This window comes from Nannobrachium achirus (genome assembly GCF_963921795.1).
Source record: "Nannobrachium achirus genome assembly, chromosome: 22".
In the NCBI taxonomy this organism is placed as follows: domain Eukaryota; kingdom Metazoa; phylum Chordata; class Actinopteri; order Myctophiformes; family Myctophidae; genus Nannobrachium; species Nannobrachium achirus.
In genome coordinates, this window is record NC_137829.1 from 21,044,159 (window position 1) to 21,061,847 (window position 17,689).

General features: G+C 43.2%; 1 protein-coding gene across 3 annotated transcripts in view; it reads right to left on the reverse strand.

The window, feature by feature from the left end:
- The window catches only part of LOC308308046 (partitioning defective 3 homolog B-like), a 438,220-nt gene that overhangs the window by 53,572 nt on the left and 366,959 nt on the right, over positions 1-17,689 (reverse strand). For all 3 annotated transcript variants that reach the window (XM_080753415.1, XM_080753414.1, XM_080753413.1), the window contains one exon: positions 2,654-2,730. In XM_080753415.1, coding sequence (XP_080609541.1) covers positions 2,654-2,730 — 77 coding nt within the window. The remainder of the gene's footprint in view (positions 1-2,653; positions 2,731-17,689) is intronic.

The following is a 17,689-nucleotide window of genomic DNA, read 5'->3' on the forward strand; positions in this document are numbered from 1 at the left end:
TGGTTAAAACCGACACAATTATGTCCATATATGGGCATTCCCAGATATGGGCTTAATATTGATGGGCATAAAAGGGATTCTATTAGTGTGGGTGCCCTAGCTAACAGGGCATCATCTGGGAATCAGATGTACTGTAGCAGATTTGGTGGCAAGGGCAGCTATAGAGGATGTTTTCAATCTGGCAGTTAAAAATATGGAGATAGGAGGTTTCTGCCCGACAGTGACGACACACAGTGGCAGGATAACCTGTGACTGTGATCCAAACCTAAGGAAATCCTTGAGTAGTATGTACAGCAGGGGTCTTCAATATTTACAGGCCAAGGACCCCTTAGTTGAGAGAGAGATGAAGCAGGGACCCCCACAACCTGTTCATAAATCCCATATAGTTTCATTGTTTGACAGCACGATCATCAGTGTATTTTGGATTCATGTCAATTTGTGTTTTCAGATATTTAACCACTTGAACTGTCTATACTTAATAAACTTGACCTTTCACTCTGTACTTAGTCTGCTCTTTTCCCCTCTCTCACAGCACGAGGCGTCATGGGAGCGTCATGGCGAGCTTGTAGATCTGCTATTTTTGGCTAAAGTTCTCAGAATATGGACGCTAGGGTTCAAGTGGTTAATATAAAAAAGGAGAAAAAACGTTTCTATCACTCAAAGATTTGGAGGACCCCCTGTAGTAACTCTGAGGACCCCCTAGGGGTCCGGGATGTACACTGTACAGACAGACTCAGTGAACATGGAGGAAGGCCACCACATCATGCACACACCTGGCTCCCAGGGGAAGACAGGCCTTCACACACAATGAGGCACAGACCGAGCTGCACTTTCTAACTGGCTGCCAACTGCAACAAGGCATCAGAGACACACACTTCTCTCGGATTACAAAAACAGGAGTGTGCCTAATACAACAAAAACAAGAAAACATCTGCCAGGTGAAGTATACAGCAATGGGCAAACACAGCAGCAAACACAGATTTGTGGGCTGTTGTGACAGGAAAAGGACATTCAATGGAATACAACCACTGTAGAAAAAAACGTCATTTGCCGATGTATTCCTGCACTATCTTCACCACACCATGTAAAGAGAGACATACCCTAACACAGTGGTTCTCAGCCTGTGGGTCGGGACCCCCAGGGGTTCCCCAAATTATTTGGGGGGGTCTCCAGATGATTAACTTAATGTGGAACGTGGTTTTCTCACTCAACAGTAAATAACAAGTGTATAGACTATAGAGGGTATCTGCACATTTCTAAAGTGACAAATAAAACATTGTCCAAATTGTCGAATAATAGAGGCAGAAATTGTGAAAATAGCCGATCTACATGTTCAGTGCGAGGCGTTGCGAGCATGTACAGGTTAGGAGCAGTTAGCACCACTCAAAGTGTGATATTTACTTACATGTAAATATATGTTGTTGTATTTTATACAGCAAACCCACTTTTTTACCATTTGTTTTTTTTACACAGCTCTGTTTACACATTTCTTTAATCCTTAGGCCTTATATCTTTCATTGCACGTTCATTCCTTATGTTTGCCTTTATTTCACACTTGTTTAGGCAATGTAAACATAGTGTGTTTCCCATGCTAATAAAGGCCCTTTGAATTGAACCGAGAGAGAGGGAGACAATGGGATTGGCAATGGAGAGCAGAGAACAGAAGAACGTGACACGTAAACTCATTCTTGTCACACACAATAACACAACTGTGTATTGTATTGTGACAAGGATGTGTAGAATAAGATGCTGTCTCTCTGTGTCTTTGAAGCCACTCTTACCGCAGCATAATTGTCTGTTGAAGGGCTTGTTTCATAGTCTCCCCTCAAGAGATAAGTTGTCCGTTAGTTGTACATAAAAGTGTGTGTTCGCTAATGACAATGAACATCCATCATGCTCAGTAACTCTACCCGAGTCAAACGATACTCTTTGACTGAGGCAGAGGATCAACCAACACAGGAGGAGAAAGTGAAAATATATAATGGGGACAGGGAGGGGGAGGTTTCACGTTTCACCCCCCGTCTGAGTGCTTGTTCCTTGGGGAGGGAATCAGGTGAGTCCCAGGCCGAGACCGCAGGGTCTCTGGAGATATACAGAGTGACCACGGATGGACAGACAGACAGACATACAGGCAGGCAGGCAGAATTAATTAGGAACCTTAAAGAGGATTACTTTTTCACTCTTCTCTGCCTCTCTTTTGTATTTCCTCTACCGTTTACCTTTGTGACTTGACTCAAAGACAATGCCTAGAGCTCAGGCCAGACCATGGATTCAGACAAGAGAGAAGACGGAAGAGAAGAGAAGGGGCGGCAGTGGCTCAGGGGTAGAGTTGCCGTCTTAGAACACAGAGGGTTCCCGAAGGGTTCCCAGTTCGATCCCGAGCTCCCCCAGAGTTAGTGTCCTTGAGCAAGACTCTGAACACCTAGTTGATCCCGGTGAGCAGGTTGGTGCCTTGCATGGTTTCATCCGCCATCGGTGTATGAATGTGTGTGTGAATGGATGAATGTAATGCACAATCTCTGTAAAGCGCCTTGGATAAAGGCGCTATATAAATGCACCATTTACCATTTAGAAGAGAAGAGAAGAGAAGAGAAGAGAAGAGAAGAGAAGAGAAGAGAAGAGAAGAGAAGAGAAGAGAAGAGAAGAGTGTTACCTTGGTAAAGAGGCGTACTGGCGTTCCACCTCTTCATAGCGTGGTGCTATACGGTGGTCTGTCCCTCTGCCTGGAATCTGGCAAACACACACACACACACACACACACACACACACACACACACACACACACACACACACACACACACACACACACACACACACACACACACACACACACACACACACACACACACACACACACAGTTAGTGAAACTCAGCACAGGATTGAAGCATTATTGGTTAAATTGTCCTAAAACTGAGGTTTAAAGCACAAAATGCTCGCAGAACTGTGTGGAGAGAACACTCTCATGCGCGTGTGTGTGTGTGTGTGTGTGTGTGTGTGTGTGTGTGTGTGTGTGTGTGTGTGTGTGTGTGTGTGTGTGTGTGTGTGTGTGTGTGTGTGTTGGTAAATGTGGTTTAACGGGACAATTGGCCTGAATACACACCACACTAACAGGACATTTTGGATTAGCAGGACAGGACTGGTGTCCTGCTAATTCATGGACAATTCTGAAATAGCAGAAGTGTTTCTATTGGTCTAGAGAGCCCAAATCCACCTTTTTTTTTTGATGTCCTGTTAATACACATACACCCGACTTTTTTGTGTCTGAACAGCGCCCCCATAGGTTGTGTAATGCTACTGCATGTTCATACTCAAGCTCATGAATATTCACACACAGTGTATGTTTTGAAGCACCTGATTGGCTGGGTGTCAGAGTCCTGTTAATGCACATACATGTTTTTATGAACATTTCAATGACATAGCATTTTGGGTGAATAACGTTAGTCATAAACACTCTTCAGGGGTCTGCCATTATAATAGCAACACCACAGGCCCCATGTGGCCCCCAGGGGCCCCTGGCTGCCATAAGCACACCGTTGCTCCGATCCACACTAAACTTGGCACACACACCGTTCAGGGGTCTGCCATTATAATAGCAACACCAAGGGCCCCATGTGGCCCCCAGGGGCCCCTGGCTGCCACAGGCACACCGTTGCTCTGATCCACACTAAACTTGATTGTACAAACACCGTTCTGGGGGTCTGCCATTATAATAGCAACACCACAGGCCCCACGTGGCCCCCAGGGGCCCCTGGCTGCCACAGGCATACCGTTGCTCCGATCCACACTAAACTTGGCACAAACACCGTTCAGGGGTCTACCATTATAATAGCAACACAAGGGGCCCAATGTGGCCCCCGGGTGCCCCTGGCTGACACAGGCACACCGTTGCTCCGATCCGCACTAAACTTGATTGCACAAACACCGTTCAGGGGTCGGCCATTATAATAGCAACACAAGGGGCCCAATGTGGCCCCCAGGGGCCCCTGGCTGCCACAGGCATACCATTGCTCCGATCCACACTAAACTTGATTGAACAAACACCGTTCAGGGGTCGGCCATTATAATAGCAACACAAGGGGCCCAATGTGGCTCCCAGGGGCCCCTGGCTGCCACAGGCACACCGTTGCTCCAATCCACACTAAACTTGGCATAAACACTGTTCAGGGGTCTACCATGTTGGTGGTTTGCCACACCATGGGCCTGCAACATGATTTGCATAACATACAGACAATGTTTCTTAATTATACAAATTTAACCAGATATTGCAATTGTTGTATTGTTATTTTGTGTAATAATTAATCAAAACGTCCCAAAAAAATCACGTTTATATTAATGTCCATTTTCCAAGTTTGCCAACATTTTAGCTCACTCCAAGGAGGCTATGCATATTTTACAAACCACTCATCCAATTGACTGTACATTTTGTGGTTCTTACATGTTTCTATTTTTTATTAATGAATTGCATTTGTTTTCTTAATGAAAATCTTGGCCGGATTTAAAAGGCATTTTTAGAATCGGCCCCAGGCCTAAATGGATTAATGCAGTGGTTCTCAACCTTTTCAGGACACAACCCCCTAAATTAATAATAATAGCAGATCTACATGCTCACGAGGATGTAGATTGGCTATTTTCACAATTTCTGCATAATATTTGTCAATTTGGCCAATGTTTAATTTAAACTGTCACTCTAGAGGTATTAGAAAGTACTTAAACTGTCACTTTAAAAATGTGTAGCTATACAAGTGATGACCATGGTAATCAAATGGCTATTCGCATAACAGGTTTACCAGGCAGGCAGTGAGTGGTGGGCTTGCACATACCCCCCTATTCATATGGATAGGCTACTTTAACACCTACTGTAGGTTTCCAGCGGTGACTGTATGTGCATTGTGCGTGTCTCAGGCTACCTGGCTCCATTACTGTGATAGATGAGATTTGTTCAAAGCAAACTTTTAGTTAGCACGCACACATCTAAAGGCGCTCGTGCATGTGACGTCAATAAATGACCGTCCGCCCTGAAAAGAAAACCCCAAAGCACCACTGGTAGCAGCTCTGCACAGTCATGTATGCTGATCAGCGTAGCTCCTATATACAGTATCACATGACCACATCATGACCATGACATCATGTACAGTACATATGAGTTTACGTTAACTCCGACATACAGGAGTAGGCAGGCACCCAGGCACCATTTTTACCCTTGGGTAAAAATGCTAATTAAGTTCAAGCCTACAGATCATTTTGGTCACTTTATCATCTAATCAGGCTTTTATGAACACCCTGAACAGTTTTTAATATTTATATATTTGATGTAAATGTTATCTTTCCCCCCAGGCTCAGGGCCTCTCCACATACACACCCATTGTAACTTCAAACTTCATTAAAAACACACACTATTTTTTTCTGGTGACTCATACTACCCTCCTAATACGTGAGCAGGCCGTGTTTTCTCAATAACCCTTTTCATTTATTTTTAATAATTCTTTGGGAAATTTGAAAATTAAAATTATTACAAATAAATGAAAAATTGTATCGAAAAAAACATGGCCTGCTCATGTATTACGAGGGTAGTATGAGTCACCAGAAAAAAATATAATGGAGTTTGAAGTTACAATGGGTGTGTGTGGGGAGAGGCCCTGAGCCTGGGGAGGCAGACCCATGCAAGGCAGAGTTTTTTTTAAATGGAATATGCCTTTAAATCCCGATACTGATTCTAGAATTATTCCTCTACACAGTATTACACAGTATAGGCAAAATTCTTGTGTTACGAATTGTGTGTACATCTTGTAGATCAGTGACTTCACTAGCCTTCAGATACAGTATATGACACCAAAGTAGCTTACTACAATTCTAAGGTCAAATTATTCTAAATAAGCTTGTGACCTTGACCTTTTATCACTGAACTGTACTGTCTGTACTGTACTGTCTGTACTTTTACTGTACTGTAAAAACAGTGCAGTAAAAGTTTGTTTATCGGTGATGACACTGATTGACAAATTGTAGCATTCCCTGTGGGATCATAAAGCACCAAATAGAGTGTCTCGTTTGGCTTGAATAAAGCATAGCCTTATTAGCCTACTACCAAGGTTGTCCCGAATATGCCATTTCCTCATATGTGACACAATGTTACTATAGTCCGGCCAGTTTGTGCAGTATTTTGATGGAATCGCGCACTTTTTTGCCTGAAATGCTCGGACTACAATCAGTCTAACCTGCTTGATTCCTCCAGACTCAAATCTAATCCTCATCTCCTTGCTTGAGGGAGCAGGGATTTAAAGTTCCTTGAAGTACACAAGTTCCTTGAAGTACACAATAAAGAGGAGCTCAAGTGGGACACAACGCACGTGAGGATAAAGAATTTGCAACTATATTGCTTTTATCGCCTGAAGAGGTTCGGAGTCTAGGCTACTGCATCCTCAGGCTGGACTACAATAGCTCCATTGAGAGTGTTCTGTCACACCTGGATTCGCCCACGAGAATTATTAAAGTTATATCACTGGATTGATCCAGACAGACAAACAGTCTTTTAATTATATAAAAGAAAATAATGTGTGAATTAAATCAAACAAGCCACCTGTCCTGTTCTCTGATTGGCTGTAGCACGTCTCTACTCTCAGTGCTGTCACAACCCATGTTAGGCTTTTAGGTTATAGGACGGCAAAAGGATCATCTGGGCTAGCATGTTGCATTGTGAACCGGGCTTAAGAAATCTGTTATACAATCCGGGATGAGGTGCGTGTGTGCGCGTGTGCGTGGGTGCATCCGGCAGTGGTAGGTCACGTCAGACAGTGGGTAGGTAGGAGTCTATGGCATCTCAGTGATGTCATGATGACTCAGACATGCAACAAATCGGTCATATATCTGCACAAAAAGGGGTAAATTGCCCCCATTGATTACGGAAGGGTACTTTAGAAATCTGAAGATACCCTTACACTTAAACCTTATGCTGTATGTTTACTGTTCAGAGAGAAAGCAATGGTGCACAGTCATTTAGATAATCATCTGGGGACCCCCTCCCCAAAATAATTCCCTGACCCAGAGGTTGAGAACCACTGCTTTAACTAACCAGAACAAAAAAATAAGCCATGTGCATAGATTACACAGATTATGAGTTCCATTTGGTTCCATTTGTATATAGTCACTAGTAAGACTACCCTAAGCATAAAGTAACACGTAGGATTTACTTTCACACATATTCACAGTATTTAAAGCCTTGCCTTGTACAGACTGCATACAAACAAACCAACTGACTGTGGGGGGAGGGGCAGCTTCTCACTCACACAGTTTTGAGTGAGTGCAGTGAGGGAGATGGGGGATGGGGGATGGGCAGGCAGCACAGGTGAATTTGATCAGTGGCTGATTGCATTGCAAGCTAGTAATCAGCAAGTGGGCTACAGTGGAAAGAATGAGTGAAAGGGTTTCCCTGCACAAGGTGAAATCTTTGAAAAGAGTGGAGGAGAGCTTAACTCAAATTGGTTAACAATCGGCAGACAAACAGGCAGGCAGGCAGGCAGATAGACAGACAGACAGACAGACAGACAGACAGACAGACAGACAGACAGACAGACAGACAGACAGACAGACAGACAGACAGACAGACAGACAGACAGACAGACAGATAATGTTAATTTAACCTTGCATCATGAGACTTAGTGTTCATTTGGTTCCATTTGTACTGTCAGAGCAGTGTAGATGTTGTTGACTAAAACTATGACGAAAAGTATTTGTCGATTGCATTTCTTTCACTGACAAAAACTAAATAAAAACTAAGCTGTGATGACTAAAACTAAGACTAATTATATTGACAATTTCGTCAACAAAATCAAAACTAGACTAAAACGTTAGGGAGGGACTAGTGGAGTAGAGAGTCATTTTATGTTTGGTTGTTCTCAAGTGTTGCGTGCTGAAAATAGCAGATCTACAAGCTCACAACGTGTCGCGCAACGCGTTGTGAGCTTGTAGATCTGCTATTTTCAGCACACAACCAAGTGTAAAATCACTCATTACGATGCCATCAAGGCCTGCCAAAATACATTTTAGTTGACTAAATGAACTGTAGATTTAGTCGCCTAAAAATGTATGATATTTAGTCGACTAAAATTAGACTAAAACTAAAACTCTTCAGGTCACTAAATTATGACTAAAATTAAATGACATTTTATTGAAAACTAAATCAAAATGTGTTGTCAAAAACAACAGTGTCAGAGTCCCTGGGCCTGAACAGTGGTTCTCAAAGTGGATTCCAACCTGGAATTCACTTTGAGAACCACTGTGTGAACAGAATATGAACATTTTTACATAACAGCATGGTAGCAATATCAGAATAATGATAGTTGACAAAGTAACCATCTTGGTGGTGCCGGTGGTGATAACATTAATATCCAAAGAAAACATTTGCCTTGTCATGGCATGTTCGGGGACATCATGAGCATTTAGCAATACAAAAGATTTGCATTCATTCAACCTTTATTTAATTTCTCGAAAAGATCAATTGAGGGAGATCCTCATTTACTACTTTATTGAAAATAGATGTTTTGATTTATGTAAATGTGGGGGTTTCTGGACTAACGCTGGTATTAAACATAATTCTGGAAAAAGTAGCCTATTTATACATTTGCAGGCAACTGAATAATGGGGATGCAGTAACGCACTGTAGCTTATGAGATACTGCAAATCAATTATCAAATTATAATTGCCATAATTATTCCTTGCAGCTACAAAAATGATGTCATACAACATGTAACTCAACATTAAAGTAGGGCTGGGTGATAAATCTCAGACCTGACTTTCTTTTTTTTTAAGATTAGTTTTTTGGGCTTTTTATGCCTTTATTTGTTAGGATAGTAGACAGACAGGAAATGGGGAGAGAGATGGGGAATGACATGTGGCAAAGGTCGTCCGGATCGGGAATCGAACCGGCGACCTGCATACCTAGACTTGTGGATCTGCTATATTTTAAAGATTCACTTTTCTTCCTGTGCATTTACCCGCTGGAAAAAACAATGTCATTGCTTAATTGCAGTGCACTTAAAACTGACCCAAAAACAACAAATGTATCGATAATTTATATCTACAATCGACAGGCTGCAGTCTAAGGCAGATTTTGGTTTCGGAAAATGATTTGAAAAATGCTCCCTTCAAATGTTCTGGGTAGCTATAATCACTGTAGCAGGTCCCCCAGCAGCAACGTTTCACCATGGCCGTAATAATGTAATATAAATGTTTTTGATATTAATTTGCCTATATACCAGTAAGACTCCCTAATCGGGTCACATTTATGATCGGCTACTTTTGACTATTTTCCCATATTTTTTTCCCAGGGGGTCCGTGGGAAGCCCTGGCGGTGGCTGGGCCCCTGGGTACCCCCTGGGTGCTGGCCCCGTCTCTCCCGGTCGATGGGGGGCCAAGGTACGGGCTTTTTAGCGGGTTATGGGAGCCAACTTTGGGTGGAAGTGTTTTGCTACGCTGTCGTCCAATCCTCACAGTTAGGGAGAGGGCTTTGCGACAGATCAATCATGCAGTAATCATGCAGATCTACAAGCTCGCAGCACGAAGCATTGTGAGCTTGTAGATCGTCTATTTTTTGGCAAAGAGATTTGGTAGAGAGTGAAAAACTACTGTATCAAGTACATATATTATGTACCTTTTACCAATTATAGAGGGTTTAAATAGTACTGGATATGCAGCTCGGCAAATAAAAGGTGAATTGATCCCAGTGTATGACAGAGGATGATATCACGATAAATTAAATCTCCACAATATGATTATTGTGAGTGTTTTTTATCACGATAAACGATAATATCGCATATTGTCCCATCCCTACGGTCTGAGGTGCTTTGGCGGTCTTCCCCGAATTTTGTCTGATTACAGCGGGGCAGGGCTACATTCCTGTGTCCTACAAAAAATAAATGTTGAACCTTGTTCATGATTGGTGTGTTTTTCAGCTATAGTTTTTGGTCTTATAACCCTTCCAGTAAATCTCTTATGAAAATCTCTAAAGAAGTCAAGAATAACAGACGAGCTGTAAAGTTAACTTCACAAAGCTTAAGTCTATTGACCCCTCAGTCATGACATTTTCAATGTCCCCCTTCGACCAAGATGGATGAAAATGCTAGTTTGTTCACTGCAGAACTTTATTAACAGTAGCTCAACATTGAAGATGTTGAAATCACATCTCTCAGCCTGTTCTCAGGCCTGCTAAGTCACACACAGTAGTCATATTGCATTGAATTGTAGTTTACCATCTCAGTGGCACCAACAACACTTAGTTAGTGAGCTTTGTATCGATGTCATTCCAGTCCTGCATGTTTACTGGCTTATATTCCACTTGTATGGTTGATCCTGAGGGCAAGTCAGGTGTTGAAACAGTAACACACCACTGTAGGCAAGAGACATTGACCGAAGTGCTGTACATGGTGCATAAATGACAAACAGGCCTACCAGTAAGACTCCCTAATCGGGAGATAAGCGACCGTCAGGTCACATGTATACACAAAGACGGATGTAACTGGCATTGGTTCCTAGTTGTGTGGACAATGTATAGTTTTGGTTGGCTCAGAGAATGTGGGGTGTACCGATTTTCGTGATTTTAGGGCAAAATTTGTAGGAGCAGTGTCAAAAAATGTGTTTGAAAAAATCGGCCTGATGGGGGCGCTATATGGGACAGATCCATGTTGATGACATGAGTGTAGACATACTGTGTAGCGATTTGCGCAGGAAAATTAAGGAACATTAAAAGCCAGCGAAAAAACAAATGTGTCTTAGGAAGAGATTTAAAAACATCAATAGAATGCCTTGTTTGTGTTTAGCTATGTCACATTTAATCACATTTGACCCTTAAATACCCTGCAGTGACATATTTTCATGAGTTTAATTGCAGCTGTCCTGTTAATGTAGTTAGTCCTGTTAATTCACATGGGCGGAGCTTAGAACCTAATTATCTAATGTCCTCCTAATGTAGGATTTTGTCAGATTGTTAAAACTTGAGTTGTGTTGAGTTTATTCAACTTTTGAAGTGAAATATGTGTTCTATGGCTCAAAATAGATTTTTTGACATGCTCCACATATTAGTAAAGCAAGTGGAAAGTGGTGTCCTGCTAATGTTGTAAACCGCAGGTTTGAGCTAAAGGGTCCTGCTAAACCACATCTACCAGTATAGGTGTGTGTGTGTGTGTGTGTGTGTGTGTGTGTGTGTGTGTGCGTGCGCGCGCGCGCGCGTTGCGTGCGTGCGTGCGTGCGTGCGTGCGTGTGTGTGTGTGTGTGCACATGCGTGCGCACATGCGTGCGCGTGCCACACAAGAGCAATTTGGGGCTGACAAAGGCTAGTTATTAGGGATTTAGGGAAGTTAGGGTTTCGGCCTCGTGAGGGTTTTTTTTTTTGGTTGGGGGGGGGGGGTCTTCATCCTAGATTAGGTTACTTCAAACAGGATGGAGTGGTAAACACACACACACACACACACACACACACACACACACACACACACACACACACACACACACACACACACACACACACACACACACACACACACACGGCACATGCACGCAAGTCTGGTCTCCAGCTTTAAGAAAAGACAGATTAAGTCAGTACACCCTTACTTTAGCTGGCAGTGAAATATCTCTCTCTCTCTCTCTCTCTCTCTCTCTCTCTCTCTCTTTCTTTCTTCCAAGTCTCCTTCCTTCCTTCACCCATTTCTATTTGCCCCAACTTTTCTGTCTTTTTCCCCCTTCTCCCCTTCTCCAAATCACTCCTTTCCTCCACTCGTCTCCCCCCCCCCCCCCCCCCCCCTCTCTCGGGATTATCCCCTTCTATTCAGCAGGGAGATTCCAGCTGTTGCAAACTTCCTTCAAGAAGCTGTCTAAACCCCGAACATCAACAAGCTCCATTTACACACACACGCATGCACGCGCGCGCACACACACACACACACACACACACACACACACACACACACACACACACACACACACACACACACACACACACACACACACACACACACACACACAGTAGGCAGCTTTCATAAGCGGGTGTGGGCTCTGCTGTTACTCCGACACCATACATACTTCATCATCAAACATTCCACTTCCCACTTTTCCCGGGAAAAAAATAACAAAATATATTTTGGTGCCATGGCTACAACGTAGCAGTAGTACACATTAGAACCTTAGTAGAGTACTGTCACGTGATAATAGTGCAGACCAACACTGGAGGGTACAGTTTTAAACACTTCCGATGCCAAAAACATCCAGGAACGTGATAAGAATTACCGCGGTGCGGCGCCACGGCCTCGTTATCACTTCCAGGGACGTGTTAGATCTTAGCTGGTTCATTTCCGTGTGAAAGTAAACATCCCGGTCTACATCTGGATTTAGTGAATTTCCACAACATGCTCTTCAAATAAAGCACAGTGAATGGCGGAACTCTGTATCCAAATGATTACAAAAATAATGGCAAGTGTTCAAATGAATGTTTTTTTGTGAGAGAGTAGATGACTGGAGTAAAGACATTGCAGCAAATCAGTGTTGAAGTTTTAGCAAGTTTTAGTCAGTCTTTTGAATACAATTCCCTTTTTTTTCTTTTTTTTAAAAATTGTATTCATTTGAAAAGTTTCTACAGTCGATCCACTAAAATGTATTTTGGAGGGCCTTAACGGTGTCATAATGCCTGATTTTACACCTGGTTGCGTGCTGAAAATAGCGTCGCTATACTAGATCTCTTCTCCGCGAGTCCCTCGCTAACATTTTAGTCTATTTTTTTTATTTGTTAACAGTATATTTAGTCTTAGTTTTAGACATCATAGCTTTTTTTTATTTATTTTATACATTTTTTTTATTCCGTTTTCGTCAGGGAAAAAAGATGGTCGGCGAACATTTTTCGTCATAGTTTTAGTCGATGGAATCAACACCGCAGCCAATGCAGGGGTGAATGAGTTGGAAAGAAAAGAGTAAGGGAGGAGAGAGAGAGACAGAGAGACAGAGAGAGAGAGTGGAGGGTATATTAAAAGCTATTGAACAGTGAGGATGGAGTGAGTGGGGTGAGAGAGCACAATTATAAAACAATAGAGTGTTTGGCCAGACAGAACGGAGGAGGAAGAGTGGTGGTGTAATGATAGAGAGACATTAGAATGATAGAGGATACACAGAGAGAGAGAGGTTATGATACGAGAGACACAGCCAGGAGAGGACGGGGGTGAAAGAGAGGTGAAACCAATAAGAAAAACAGTGTTTGTGGAAATATTACCCAGTTCCTCCTATAGGCCGTTTATACCGGGAGTCACCACCACTTTAACCATTATTTTATGCTTTAACTATTAAAAAATAGCAGGTATACAAGCTCGCAGCGCGGCACCGATTCCCGCGCTGCTTGTAGATCTGCTATTTTTTAATAATCACGAACATTTAAATATTTTTGACCCGATTCTATAAATGTCTTCCAAATCCTTCTTCTAAATCAGTGGTTCTCAAACTTTTTCTTGTCAAGGACCCCCAAAATTACATGTATTTGGCCGCCGACCCCCATCTCAAAATATGTTGTTCCAGGGACCACCCAGAAGCAAATATTTGAGTTACAAATGTTTGCTTTTAAAAATCTATATTCAAAGACTTGGGGGGAAAAAAAACAAGATTTTTCAAAAATAGCAGAGATCTACAAGCTCGCAGCGTGGCACTCGGTGGCACGCTCTGAGCTTGTATCTGCTATTTTCAATAGTTAAAGCTTTAAATAATTCTAGGCCTAAATGGGTTTTAGGTATTTTTCAGGTCCAAATGGGATAGAGGTGCATATCCCTCCAGCTGGAAGCACTAACCATAACAAACGTACAATGTTTGGCGTGTAATATTTCCAGAAACAATGCGGAGCTGTTCCATATGCTGTCATTTCCACGCCATATATTTCCACAACAACGGGGCTCTGATCCATATACTGTATATATATGGTATGGTTTGGAAATGTTTAGACTCCAGTGTGATATTTCTCAAACACACGAAAGATCCAATTCACAAAACGTTCGACTCCAGAGAGGTTTATTGTGTAATAACTCAAGGGTCCAGGACCTTTATGGTTATGTCTTATATGCAGGTAGATATATAACTGAAAATAACTTTTGGTTTGCTTCTTGGACATTACCGACCAGTTAGACGCCTAAGGGCGAAAAGCGACCTCGCCCCAAAGGGTGAGGACGGAATTAATTTGCAAGTGTGATTCGAGTTGCGGTATTGGTTGTTTAACTGTTCTGCTGCCCTTGACGACGCTCACCGTCAGTGAAAGGGTTAATACCATGGCGCCGTTGACGGCGAGGACTGTCAATCTTACTGTATATACAGTAAAGATATTATTACTTACTGTACGTCGCTCCGGTCCCGCCCGCATCGGTAATGTCCGCGATTTGTTTACAACGCACGTCGGGCGTGCACGCGAAGTTAACGTCCTCCATAGTAAATCCATTGAGAGGCCCATAAAGAGACTTCATTTTCTCCAAAAGGGACATTCTTATACAAAGGATGGTCTCCACTCTCCATACTATACACAAAAGCTGGGCGCAGCCATGTTCTCTTCTGGGCTCACACTGTCATGTGACTAGATGACGTAATCGTTGCCGTCAAGTGATAATCCAAAAAAACAAAAACAACCCCCTTCCGGCCCTTCAAAATAATAGCGGCGGCCTATGGAGGAAACGGCGTGGCACCGAGGCACCAAGCAAACCTTCAGATTAAGAGGCAGTAGTTGTGTTAAGTTGGGACAAAATGTGGACAAAATATTTTACCAAATATGGATATGACTGACATCTGACATCATACAGTAGATGTCTTATGTCATAGACCACATGAGACTCACACACTATGTCCATATATGGGCATTCGGCGCTATGGGCTTAATATTGATGGCATCAGGGATCTCCACATATGGGCATACAAGGGACAAGGACGGAATGTGTAGTCACAATAATGTGATGTCATAGGTCAGCTATAGACATACATGGAGATCAGGGATCTCCATATATGGGCATACAATGGGCATACAATGTGATGTCACAACGATGTGATGTCACAACAGGTCAGCAGCTATAGACATTGAGGCATTACAGACAAGATACGGACAAGATACAGACACAATGTGACGGTTTTCATAGTTAACTGCAAGCTACGGTCGCAATAAACAATTCTACAACATTGGAGATAGATCCAATCATGTGTTCACTTTGACAGCAACATTTGATTTAGTTTAAGTCACTAAAATTTCAGTTAGTTTCAGTCATATTTTAGTCATCTGAAAGGTTTTCCTTTTAGTCGACTCATACTTTTTTTAGTCAACTAAAATTCTACAGTTGATTTTGATGACAAAAATATATTTGGCGGGCCTTGACGGAGTCATAATGGCTGATTTTACATTGGGTTGCATGCTGAAAATAGCCAATCTACAAGCTCAAGACGCATTGCAGCTTGTAGATCTGCTATTTTCACACCCGAGCACAACTTAAACATATTTAGTCTTAGTTTTGTCATCATTAACTTTGTTTTTATTTCGTTTTCGCCAGTGAAAAAAGGTAGCTGACGAAAGATTTTCGTCATAGTTTTAGTATACGAAATGAACACTGGATCCAATCCGTGAATCAATCTACATTACAGTATAAATCCATCTGTATGACTGTCCTTTGCATAATCTCAAGAACGGTTCATCCAATCGACTTCACTTCACTATACTGCAGCGTATTGCTTGAAGACGGGTGATGAGTGGTTCTGTGCAAGCGGCCATACAAGCAGCACTTCCGGGAGCCAAGCAATTGGCCCCATTATGAGCGGACAGGCATTCCAAATGTCAGGTGCTGGAAGTACATTTACTCAAGTGCAATTTTTTAGCAATTTCTACTCCACTACCTCTCAGAAGCAAACATTGCCCTTTTTCCTTCTCCCTGAAAATGTTGTGAACCCTCGTGTAAAGTGGTTCTCAAAGTGAACTGTACTGTAGACCAGGGGTCTTCAACAGGGGGTCTGGGACCCCTAGGGGTCCTCAGAGTTACTACAGGGTTCCTCCATATCTGTGTGTGATAGAAACATTTTTATATAAACCACTTGAACCTAGCGTCTATATTTGAGAACTTTAGCCTAAAATATCAGATCTCAGATTACGCCCGACAGTGACGATATGTATTTGGCCGCAGACCGCCCATCTCAAAATCTTCTCAGGGACCCTGAGAAGTAAAGATTTGAGTTAAGCCCTAAGCAAGATGCCGAATATCTATTCTGCGTCTAGCTTAGGGCCTCAGACCCGTTGGCAAAAACGAGCACGCCCCTGATGTCCCAAACGACGCCCCTATTTTCAAGTTGGCCCTGATGACCCACAGAAGGTAGAGAGCGACTGTGCTAGAATATGTCAGCCCAGGGGTGTAAAAAAGTACAGCTTCTGTAAGTCATTGGTCAGGTAGTAATGGGATGCTGCTGGTCTGCTGTTACCATGACGACTGAAGTGTTTGAGACTCCGTGGGAGGAGCTTTCACATGGTGTGATGTCACTGTATCACTGTACTGTACACACTGCTGCTGCGTGTGTGCTTGTGTTTCCATGCATAATAACATAGATCAAGAGCGGATTTGATCACTGGATTTGTGGTGTGCTACCACAGGCTGAGTAAACACTAACAGATGAGAGCCTGCGTGTATGCGTGTGTGTGTGTGTGTGTGTGTGTGTGTGTGTGTGTGTGTGTGTGTTTGTTTGTTGGCATTAGCCTGGCGTACATTAGCCATGCCTGAAGAGGGGCATTGGAGAGCGAAAACAAATAACTTTATCTGACCACACACACACACACACACACACACACACACACACACACACACACACACACACACACACACACACACACACACACACACACACACACACACACACACACACACACACACACACACACACACACACACACACACGTGCGCACAGAGCGGTGTGCGCTGAGGCTGTGTGTGTGTGTGTGTGTGTGGGGGGGGGGGGGGGGTGTTAAAGCTACTTGTTAGAAGTTAATAAGTAGAAATGAGCTTAGTCATGGAGAGCAGTTTCTCCCACTGAAGTAACACATCTATCTGTACGTGTGTGTGTGTGTGTGTGTGTGTGTGTGGTGTGTGTGTGTGTGTGTGTGTGTGCGCGCGCGCGCGTGCGTGTGCGTGTGCTAAAGAGAGAGAGAGAGAGAGAGAGAGAGAGAGAGAGAGAGAGAGAGAGAGAGAGAGAGAGAGACAGACAGACAGACATTAGCATAGCCTCTCAGGGTTCACCAGTGTGACAGGATGCTATGACTGCTCAACTGGTGGGAGTTCAGTGCACGCATGCTGCAGACACGCACAAATACACAAATCCCTGTCTCTCACTCACAAATATAGCCTCCGTCATGTGCGTGCATGCGCGCGCACACCCACACACACAGGGTGCTGTGGCAGTAGTGTAGCGTACTGGTGGGGTAATGGCCTGGTGAAAAACCATTTCACGCCACGGCGAGCAAGGAGAGGCAGAGACGAGAAGTCAACCAGAAGAGACAAGGAGAGCACACACACACACACACACACACACACACACACACACACACACACACACACACACACACACACACACACACACACACACACACACACACACACACACACACACACACACACACACACACACACACACACACACACACACACATCGACAGAGGGCCTCATC